Source organism: Camellia sinensis, chromosome 2 (assembly GCF_055761805.1).
Source record: "Camellia sinensis isolate YWXY chromosome 2, ASM5576180v1, whole genome shotgun sequence".
NCBI classification, from domain to species: Eukaryota; Viridiplantae; Streptophyta; class Magnoliopsida; order Ericales; family Theaceae; genus Camellia; species Camellia sinensis.
In genome coordinates, this window is record NC_138962.1 from 16,409,856 (window position 1) to 16,420,841 (window position 10,986).

General features: G+C 31.3%; 1 protein-coding gene and 2 non-coding genes across 3 annotated transcripts; all 3 read left to right on the forward strand.

The window, feature by feature from the left end:
* Positions 1-4,368: 4,368 nt before the first annotated feature.
* Positions 4,369-6,120, forward strand: LOC145819880 (acetylserotonin O-methyltransferase-like). The gene is made up of 2 exons (XM_082913827.1): positions 4,369-5,409; positions 5,623-6,120. Exons 1-2 carry the CDS (start codon positions 4,654-4,656, stop codon positions 5,917-5,919), a joined length of 1,053 nt encoding a protein of 350 aa, XP_082769953.1. The 5' UTR covers positions 4,369-4,653; the 3' UTR covers positions 5,920-6,120.
* Positions 6,121-6,357: 237 nt separating this feature from the next.
* LOC145820765 (U5 spliceosomal RNA) lies at positions 6,358-6,475 on the forward strand. Its single transcript, XR_014362829.1, has one exon. It is a non-coding gene; the product is annotated as a U5 spliceosomal RNA (small nuclear RNA).
* A 603-nt stretch (positions 6,476-7,078) lies between these two features.
* LOC145820763 (U4 spliceosomal RNA) lies at positions 7,079-7,230 on the forward strand. Its single transcript, XR_014362827.1, has one exon. It is a non-coding gene; the product is annotated as a U4 spliceosomal RNA (small nuclear RNA).
* Positions 7,231-10,986: the final 3,756 nt, after the last annotated feature.

The window sequence follows — 10,986 nt, forward strand, 5'->3', positions numbered from 1 at the left end:
TGATTAACAACCTGTCCCTTTGAATTTATTAATGGTCCATCATGAGCTAATTCTAATTCTTTAGTCTTTTTCAAGTACCAAATTTGGTATGCCTAATATAATTTTTCCCTTTCATGCCATTCAATGGTGTTGGCAATTCAAAAAGTGAAATATTTGCTCAATTTGTAATTTTTTATTATTTTTGAGAATATTGCTTTGATCATCTCTGGAAAATCTTTCCATTATATTGGATGTGAACTTTGAAGAATAACTTGATTAGCTATTCTCTAGTTAATTTCTTCAAAGACCTTCTAATCATTATCCTCATAAAACCATTCTTGGGTATCTAAGAATAATGTGGTTTTTATAAGGGTAATTATTCATTAATCTCGGAGTATGGATGCGTGATATTCTATAGTATTATGATTGGTAGAGAATGTAGGTAGGTGGAGTATTGTGTTGGGTGACTGGGGATACACGAGAGGGCATATTGAATGATGATTGGTTAGGAAATACAAACACGTGGTACTCCAAGAATATTGAATAATTTTCCTTTTTATAATGTGGGTGTTTGGGAAGTTGCTATTTTAGTAGGCTATTTTAGTTTTTGACTATTTTAGTAGGCTAAATTTTTGTGTTTGGGAAGATAATTGGATTTTTTTTTAGTTGGATGTGATGTTTGTGAGAGAAACAATAAAATGATTATGGATTTGATGTGACATTTTGTTTCATTATCTGTTTTAGCCTATTTTGTCTTTTTGTGAATTTTAGCACACTTCCCAAACAGGCCCAATAGCATCTTGTAAATTAATCTTATTAATTGATTTGGAAAAAAAATTGTTTAATTCTTTCACAATGGTCTTCTACTTTATCTTTAAGAAGTCTAAAAATTTCATAGGGAATAATTGTTCTTACTTTTTCAAAAAGACAAATTCTTCTAATTGTTTTGAAAGAGGGATCTAAATATTCATGATTTATGAATTCAGAAATTTTAAGAAAAGTATTTATTTTTTCAAATTTAAAATCTTGATCCCAATTCATTTGTCTAATGAATTGGAAACGAAGTTTTTGTCACTTATTTATTCGAGTGGTTTGTTCCACTAATTGAAATCATAAACTAGACATATGTAATCTAAAACCTTTTTGGTTTTCGGAAATGTGGGGTTTCTACACACCATTTAAGTCATTATAAATTTTTCTGGGAATACCAGGACTAAAAAAGTCTTTAATTTCAGATTCATCTGGTGTAGATTTTTGAAATTCAAAAGGGACTAAATTAGTTTGTTGCTGCTGAAAAATAGGAATTGATGGAGCACTATAGAAAGCCATTTTAGCTTTTGTCATACGGTCATATGCTTGATAGTAAGCTCTAGGGAATCCTACAACTTGCGCATTGCAATCTTTTTAATTTGTGTAAATTCCAGGTTGTTTACCTAAAAAAACAACATAAACTTTTTCTATTTTGGGGATTGCTTTTTTAGCAATTGTCACCTATTTTTTGTCAGACTCAGCGGGCTGTTTACCCTTGTTCATGGTTGAGAAGAGAAAACACTGGTTTAGTAATTTTTGCTTAAAAAATCTGCAATAAAAATAAATAAATAAATAAATTTAGTTCCTTTCAAATGTTCAACTTCAAAAGTACATGTAGCAATTTCATTATACCATCGAAGTCGATGGCCTTCTTCAAAGTTTTTCTTGTTAACTAAAAAATATTTAACTGCTTGGTTGTCTATTCTAACAATAAAGCATTTAGGAGCAAGATATATATGGAATATTTTTAAAGCAAGTTTAATTGCTAAAAGTTCTATTTAAAAAATAATTTATCTTGTTACAACGGATTTAAATTTGTCATAATTTTATCCACAAATTAATTCATGTTTCTGAGTTTTTTTGGAAATAGGTTTTTTCCTATTTTTAATTCCATAACTATTTGTTTCTTCAGACTTGATCCAGATTTGAGAAGGTACTACTTTTAATATGCATCCCCAACATAAATCTGAGACGTCCGTTTCAAAAATAAGTTTATCTCATTTTTTAGGTAAATAAACTATAGGCATGACCGTAGTACATTTTTTTAATTTGTTTAATTAAATTAGTATCCTCTTTTAATCAGTAAAATTGTACATCTTTCTTTAATTTTGCTAATAAGGGAAGTTCTAATTTTGCTAGATTTTTGACGTAATTTCTCCCATAATTAAGAATTCCTAAAAAACTTTGAAGTTATTTTACTTCAGTTAATTCATCTGGAAATTCTTATACTTTTAAAATAATATGTTCTTATAATTTTAATCATGTTGATGTAAGGATTAATTTAAAAAACTCTATTTCTTCTTTTTCTACCTTTATCTTTTCAAGAAAGAGAATAATTCCACATTTTTGGAATTTATTACATAATTGCCTAAGATGATTCTTGTGTTCTTCCAATGATTTGGAAAAAATAAGAATGTTATCTATATATACTACACAAACATTTTTAAGTTCATTAAAAATAGAATCCATCAATCTTTGAAAGATTTGTGATGTAGTATTTAATCCAAATGACGTTACATTCCAGTGGTAATGTCCTCTTGGAGTACTGTGACACCCCAAAATATATTTACTTAATCTTTGAAAAAAAAATAAAAATATAACATTTTTTGGGCCATAGTAGAATATAGGACCCATGCTTGTTGATTGAATCAAGAAACCTCGTGGATGGCATGGCAAGCCATTTGGACCACATGGCTGCATAGTGCTGCATAATACTACATAATGTTGAATAGTAATGGTTTTCTCACCTATAAATGTAAAGTATCGATTTTGAGGTGAGTTTTATTATATTTTGAGTTATCATAAACTATTTTATGTAAAATCTATTTTGCGAATTATATTAGTTTTTAAATATGTAATTTGTTAAATGAACCCCATTTGCTACAAAGGGAAACCCATGGATAAAACTGTTTATTAAATGTATTTTTGAATAATTATTTTGTAAATACCACCACAGGGTCCCATGTCTTTGGGGGACTTTAATATCCATTGGCCATCTGAATTGTCACTTTATGTGACTCTCTGTTTGTCATAGTCCACTAACCCTCTGATTTATGGTGTGGAGTAAAGTGTTGTATAAAGCTAAGTGCTACACTATTGTGGGAGCCATCTCTAAAATTCGTACGAGCTATCTCTTGAGTCCATACATCTATTTTGTTCTGTACCGTGGTTATGATTATTTGCTTATATAATTTATGTGTTATGCTTTTATTATTTAAATGGATTTATGTATTTCTATTATCGAACAAATCTCTATTTAGCCCAAATAATTATCCATGACGATTTTTATACCTTCATACTCTAAGTATAATACTGCTCACTCTGCCATGCATTTATCGTTATTAACCACTTTTAGATGATGAATCTTAAGAAGGGACTTGTTTCCTTGTCCGTATGTTGGTGTAGTTAAACCAGAGCTTGGGTAGACATAGGCACTTTATAACCATAATTTTAGCTTTGGCAATGGAAATAAATAAAAGCTCCAATGTATAGTTTTGATTATATAAATATTTGGGTACTCCTTTATTTTATTCTGTTATGTTTTAATCTGATACATTTTGGTATTGACCTATGTTTTTGTCCTATCGCGATACCTAACCTCTGGGTACCGAATTTGGGTCGGGACAAGTACTGAAGGCAGTTAATGGTCTTGACTTTTTTGTTAATTGTAATTGCCAATATCTCGACTTACAATCAAATTTACTAAAGACTTTTAATCCTTGGGTTAAGTTTATCAAAATATCTTTTCGTGGCCCATCAAATTTTATATGTTCATTAAGTCTTTTATAATTAACTACCATTTTGGCTTTTTTCACTTTTAATTTCTACATGATTATGCAGGACATGAATGAGGACTAGTGGTTACTTCAATGAGATTTTTCTCAAAAAGTTCATTAGTTTGAATTTCGAATTCATCTATATCTTGGCGGGTATAGATCACTGGTTTTATCATAATTATTATATTAGGATCTTTTAATTTTAAATTACAATATCGTAGACTACGATGCCATTGTTTCGAAGGATTGTTACTAAAATTTTATAAATCCAATTCCAATGAGATTCATCAAGAGTATTTACATATGGTGTGGTTGAGTGTATTTATATATGGTGTAATTGAGCGTATTTATAAATACTTTTGAGTATTTATACATGATTTCATATAAAAAAAATGTGGAGAAAAAAAAAAAGAACTAAAAGTTAAATATGAATGAAACACCCCTCTACTTTGGATAAGCTTCTAATTAACGTGATATATGCTTGTTTGGTGTCGCGGGCAAGCTGTCAGTATCCACATGTATCAAATAAAATCTGCCCAATTGAAGTGCTTTCCTTGATATTTTTTTTTTGAACTGGCGCCCACGAGAAGACACTTTGTAGGCAATTGCTGACTACAAAGGATTCCCGTGGCAATTAAATACTCACACACACACCCAAGGCTATCCGAGCTTTTCTTGATATTTGGAACACTCAAAACAGGATATTTAAGTGCCAATAGAAAGGTCCACTTTTCTTATTATAATTAAACGTTGATCTTGAAGACTACAATACAGGTTCAAAAATAGCTAATATAAGATTGACTACACCTCCAGAGTGTGTTTGTGCACAAAGAGAGAGAGAGAGAGAGAGAGAGAGAGAGAGAGAGAGATGGATGGAGAATCAAAAATGGAAGAAGAAGCACAAGCCAAGGTGGATATATGGAAGTACGTATTTGGGTATGTTGACATGGCTGTGGTAAAATGTGCCATTGAGCTTGGCATAGCAGACGTCCTAGAAAGCCATAAAACCCCCATGACACTCTCCGAGCTCTCCTCCAGCACTGGATGCTCTCTGCCAGCCCTCCACCGCATCATGCGGTTCTTAGTGCATCGCCAAATATTCAAAGAACAGAAATCCACAAACCAAGCTTCCACGTGTTACGTTCAAACACCGCTTTCCCGCCTTTTGACAAAAAATGGAGAGCAAAGCATGGCTGCTTTTGTGCTGCTAGAGAGCAGTCCAGTGATGCTAGCACCGTGGCACGGTCTAAGTGCCCGTGTTCTAGCCAATGGGAGTTCAGCATTTGAGGCAGCTCATGGAGAGGATGTGTGGAGCTATGCCGCTACAAGTCCTGCCCATAGCAAGCGTATCAACGATGCGATGGCTTGTGATGCAAGGGTGGCAGTGCCAGCGATAATTGATGGCTGCCCTGAGTTGTTTCATGGGCTGGAGTCTTTGGTGGACGTAGGTGGTGGGGATGGGACGACTCTGTGTATGTTGGTTAAGGCTTGTCCTTGGATTAGGGGCATAAATTTCGATCTCCCTCATGTGGTATCTGATAATTTAGACTCTGTTGTTGGTGTTGAGCATGTTGGGGGTGACATGTTTGACAGTATTCCCAAAGCTGATGCTGCATTCCTCATGGTGAGCATGTTCAAGCTTTATAAAAATAGGACTTGTCTTCGTGTGACATCCTGATCGCGTTTTGAGCGTCGTTATATAAACATAAAACCCGGTTCTCACCAAAAAAGAAGTAAAATAATTTTTTGTTTTATTTTCTGTTAGTATCTAATTTGTTTTATCCTGGGAGAAGCCTTACTAAGATCAATATTCATTGTTTAATCTTTCAAATTGCAGTGGGTTCTGCATGATTGGGGAGACGAGGAGTGCATCCATATACTGAGAAAATGTAGAGAAGCAATTCCAAAAGACAAAGGGAAGGTGATCATTGCGGAAGCCGTGATGGAAGAAGAGGAGGGAGACAAGCTTGAGTATGTGAGGTTGATGTTGGACATGGTGATGATGGCTCATACTAACAAGGGAAAAGAGAGGACTTTGAAGGAATGGGTAAACCTTCTGACTGAGGCTGGATTCACCCGATACACCGTAAAGCGCATCAAAGCCGTTCAATCCATTATTGAGGCTTATCCTTAACGTTACTTGTGCTTTCGTCTCTCAACGTTTCGATGCATGAGAGTGAAGTCTGTATCTGTATTGTGTTGTGTCTTTATGATTTGTTTTTATTAATGACATTTTGGTTCTAAACCTACTATTGGTCATTTGTTCCCCTTCTGTGAGGATCTTTCTGAAACTCAATTCCATTATATATACATTCCTCTGTGTTTTTTTCTTAAATAATTCTTGAAACTGTTCGTCCCAACCCAAATGAAACCAAAAATCAATCTATTCTGAGTTAGCACAGGCAGAATTTTTGAGTATCGAAGATGAAAAGGGGGTGCTGGAAGAAGAAGCAGAGATAGCAAGAAGCGAAATAGAAGAAGTTGCTTTTGAGTCCCACACCGAGTAACTGATGAAACAGAGAGTCACGAACTTAGTTGAAACACGAGGAGAGGGGGTAGAGTAAAGGCACGCAGCCGCGCGGTGAGCACAAAGCGAACTATTCTTTCGCCTTTTACTAAAGAATACCGTGTGCTCGCCGCAAATAGCGGCATACGCCTATTTTTGGAGGGTTCCTTCCCGATAAAGGGTTGGTACCCTATAGTTCTGAGTCTAAAATTTTGTGAGGGTTTTTTCCTTAATTCTAAGAGCGGCTTACCCTGTATGGGTCGGTCCCTTACAGTCAAAACTGAAGTAACAGCTGTTTCATTTTTGGGCTTTGCTTGTAATTTTCAAGGCTTCCCTTGATGGTTTTGGTTATATGTGGTTACATGCAATCCTTCCTTCGAGTTCGAATTCCTTGGAATGGGGTTATGGATAGCTGAATGTGAAATTAGATGGGAATTTTTACAGTCTTGCTACTTACTACTTATTTCAGTGATTTAACTAAACAGTAATGGTTTATGTGGTTTGTTCTCATTTTATTTTTACTTGGGAATAAGCTCGGGTTGAAAATAAATGTTAAAAGTACAGGAAATATGGAATTTGCCCATTTTGGGTTAGTAGGGGATTGTATGCACTGTGGATATTACTGGTGGATTAGTCACCCAAAGGAGATTATTTTTAAATCAAAATCACAAGAATTTCATGAATATTTGGTTTGATAACAAATAAGAAAGTCCCACATCGGTTTATGAGACAGTGGACTTTGACACAAATCTTAGTATAAGAAGAGGAAGCAGAGAGTCAGTTAGGTATCTTTGCGCTTGGGGCAATGACGCAGCTAGTGAGGTAATAACCGAGGCGCGTCAATTGCTGGTTGAAAACTATTTCCAAACCCCCTCATTGGCCTGGGTTTCGCCCAGGTCTTTGAGAATTTCTGGAAGGGCCTCCCTCAAACCCAGGGTTAAAAGCCCTACAATTACCTAGTTTCAAAAATTTTTAAACATTCTTAGGCCCATGCAGAAGACTAAAATTTTAAACTTTCTTAGGCCCATGCACGAGACTAAAATTAAGAAAAATAGGCCCAACTTGAGCCCTGTCCAATTCTAATTTTAATATTGTGTTTAATTTAAATATTGTATTTTGGTTGAAGGATTTGAGGAGATATTGGGTTCGTTTGGTTTGTATTTCTGAAAAAAATTTGGGAAATTTTCTCTACAAATAAGTTTTTAAAAGTAATCAAACCAAACAAATTTTTTCAAAAAAATTTCTCAAAACTTGTAAACCAAACAAGTTTTTCAAACAAATCTCTCTCTTACACACATCAAATCAATCACTTTTTCCAAAACTCCCTCTCAAAATAATTTTCCAAAACATCTTTTGAAAAAAACTAAACCAAACAACTTTTCGTATTTTTTATCTCTAAAACACATCTCTCAAACACAAACCAAACATACCCATTGTGTTTGGTTGAGGAATATGAGGAAGGATTTAAAAAGAGAAATAAAAAAAGTAAATGAAATGTGAAAAAAAAAATGTTGATATTTTATATAGTTTTACACTTTTTTTTTTCTTGTTCTTTTTAACTTTCTCTTTAAATCTCCCAATTAATCACAACATAATGGAACACAATTTTATCCATAAAAGAAGTTGGAAGAGGTCTGGGAAAGCGGAAATGTCTGAGAGTCTGGAGATAACAACACAGGTTCTTGGTAATTCTGGGTAGGTGTTTTTGGTGACAACTAGATTTTTGATAATTTTAGGTAATTGAGGGATTGTTTAGGAAGTGTTAGGTTAGCATATTTTTTTATTTTTTACGGATATGAGTTGTGTTTGAAGTGATGTGGTAAAGAGATGATATGATATGAATAATTACTCTCCAAATAGAATGTGCTAAAATAATATGTGCTATTTTAACACATGCTAAACAAATACCAAGTCTAATTTGTAAGTATTGTTGAAAAAATTGTCATGATTATAATAGTCAAATAAAATCCCAAGAGTCCAGACGTAACCCCTCATTGTTCCGGGTAGGGCCTGGATGCCTATTTTCATAATAATGAACCCCAAGAGTACGAAGCCTTGTAAAGTTCTAACCATAACATTTGGGACACTCTCGTTGAATTTGCAGAGTAAGTGAGAATCGGCTTTGAAATTTTGGATCATTGATTGTACGATTTGAGCAATGTGATTTGCGTTGGGCCTCGTGTTTCACATTTGGCACATATAATTCGCTCTCAACAGTCAATGCACAAAATTATATTATATTCTATGCTTATACTAAAAAAAATTGTATTCATACTACATAAAATTATTGTATCATTTCATGTCCTATGCTTATACTGAAAAGAACTGTATCATACTGTTCTTTTGTCTCGAGCCTTGCCCTTGAAAAACTCTTTTTGTTCTTATCGTTTTGCAAATAAAAAGAGGGGACAGGGGTTGGGAGATTGTTGAGCCACTCATAAATGAGTCAAGTTAAGTTGAGTAATAAGTTGTTAAAATTTAACTTAAAAATTTAACGACTTTAAAATTGTATTTAAGCTTTAGTTATTTAGATAATGAGCTAAGCTTGAACGAATTTTAACAAGTCCAAACACTAGTCGAGTTTGAGTAATATGTATTTTTATTGAATATATAAGTTTATTTGAGTCAAGTAGTAAGTTTTTCGAACTTGGTTTAAAAATTTAACAAATTTAAAAGTATACTCCTATTTTACTTATTAACAAAATAAGTGAAATTTAAATAAAATTTTTAATGAGTTAAAATAATTCGAGCTGGAATAACTTAATTTGTTAATGACCTTTATCTTGAAATAACCTATTTGGACTAGGTTTAGGGTGGTGACACTAAGCTAATCCAATCCATTCAACTTCTAGCCTCTCAAAATAGTCAGAAATTTTAAAAAATAGATTGATTGGACTTTAGTAGTCATGTTTAGATCATATTTATTTAAAAAATAATGATAATTTATTTTTAAAATTATATTTACTGTATTTAATTTTAATCTTTAAATTCAATTTTTTAGAAATTAATTTTTTATTTTTGTTTTTAGTGAGTATTTTTAAAATTTTAAGTAGTTTTTTATATTTTTTTAGATGCACTTATCTAAAAATAAAATATTTATAAAAAATATTTAAAAAATCAATAAATACACAAGAATATAAAAATATACTAGATTCTCATATATATTTTTTGTATTTGATAGTTAGTAATTTTTTTATTATTATTTTTACAAATATTATACTTTTTAAATGTATTTATGTTAGGTGTATTTACAAATTTAAAAAATTGTTTAAAATATTAAAAAATTCAGTGAAAACAAAAAAAAAAAAAAAAAAAAAAATTTAATTTTTTAAAAAGTGAATCCTAAAGCCAAACAAGCTAATTTATTTTCAATTTTTTGTAAAACAATTGTAATCAATCATGTAAAAATTGAATTCAATTAATAGTTTTTTTTACATATATGATTTACATGAAATTTACTTTTAAAAATAAATAAATAATTTGAATCATTAAGACTATGTTGGGTTAATAAATTTTAGGAAAGATTTAAAAAGAAAAAGAAAAAGAAAAAAAATATGTGAAATGTAACCAAATCAAATTCATGAACCAAATATAGCTGAAATAAAAAAAAAACCTCTTTGGATAAAATCAAACGGGTGGAAATTCATCCTAGCACGAATCTATATGTGCACCCAAAAGCACAAATTTTTTTATGGAAAAATTACATCACAGTTGAACAGAGAAAAATAAAATGGGAAATTCTATTTATACCCTATTAATCTTTTTAATACACACTATTAACCAATTAAATTTATATTCTAATAATATCTTCAAATAAAATGATTATTAAGGATAACATGGGATGTATTTTATCTATTCAAAAATTTTATATTTAAAAACACAAAATATTCTTCACACACTATCATCCATATATGGTATATGATTTTAGCATATAAACATTGTATTTTTTCATCATATTCACCATTAACATACATTCATGATATTATTCATTATCAATTAACTTATTTCATTCTCTTCTCCATTATACATATTTTTCGAACTCAAAACATTATTATCTTTAAAGATTTAGGGTTTAAGAATATTGAAATAAAATAGTTTTGAAAATTTACACACCATGGATGACATTGAGATGGTTGGTTCTGATATAAACGTTGAAAATGTTAATTTGAACATTGAAAATGTTAGTTTATGACTTTGCTTTTATTTTTTTTATTTATCTCGTTTATATGTTAAGAAAATGAGTTTATTCATTGTATTCGGATAAACTGGAGTTGTTTTTACATAATATTCGATTATTAATATTTAAACAAAATAATTTTGTTCAAATTATTAAGATTTACCAAATATTAAATGTTTATATATATAAAAAAATTAAACATTTTAAATTAGTTCGGTTAAAATAAATTAAAATTTTATTCTTTGTTCAAATATAAAATTTTAAACATATTCAGTTTGTTAAACTCTGTGTTCATGAATATGACTAATTTGTTGTTAATTTTTTTTTACAAAATTCTATACTCCCCCAATATAGCAATGTTGAAACTGATTGTGTTGTTGACTACAAAAAATAAATTTGTTACATGTTTCAAGATGAACACCGACGAACATGGAGGTCGAATGAAACACTCCACGATCTGAAACGACGAGACGAGACACGACGATAGTTCAACACCAACTATGAAGGTTAACACCAGT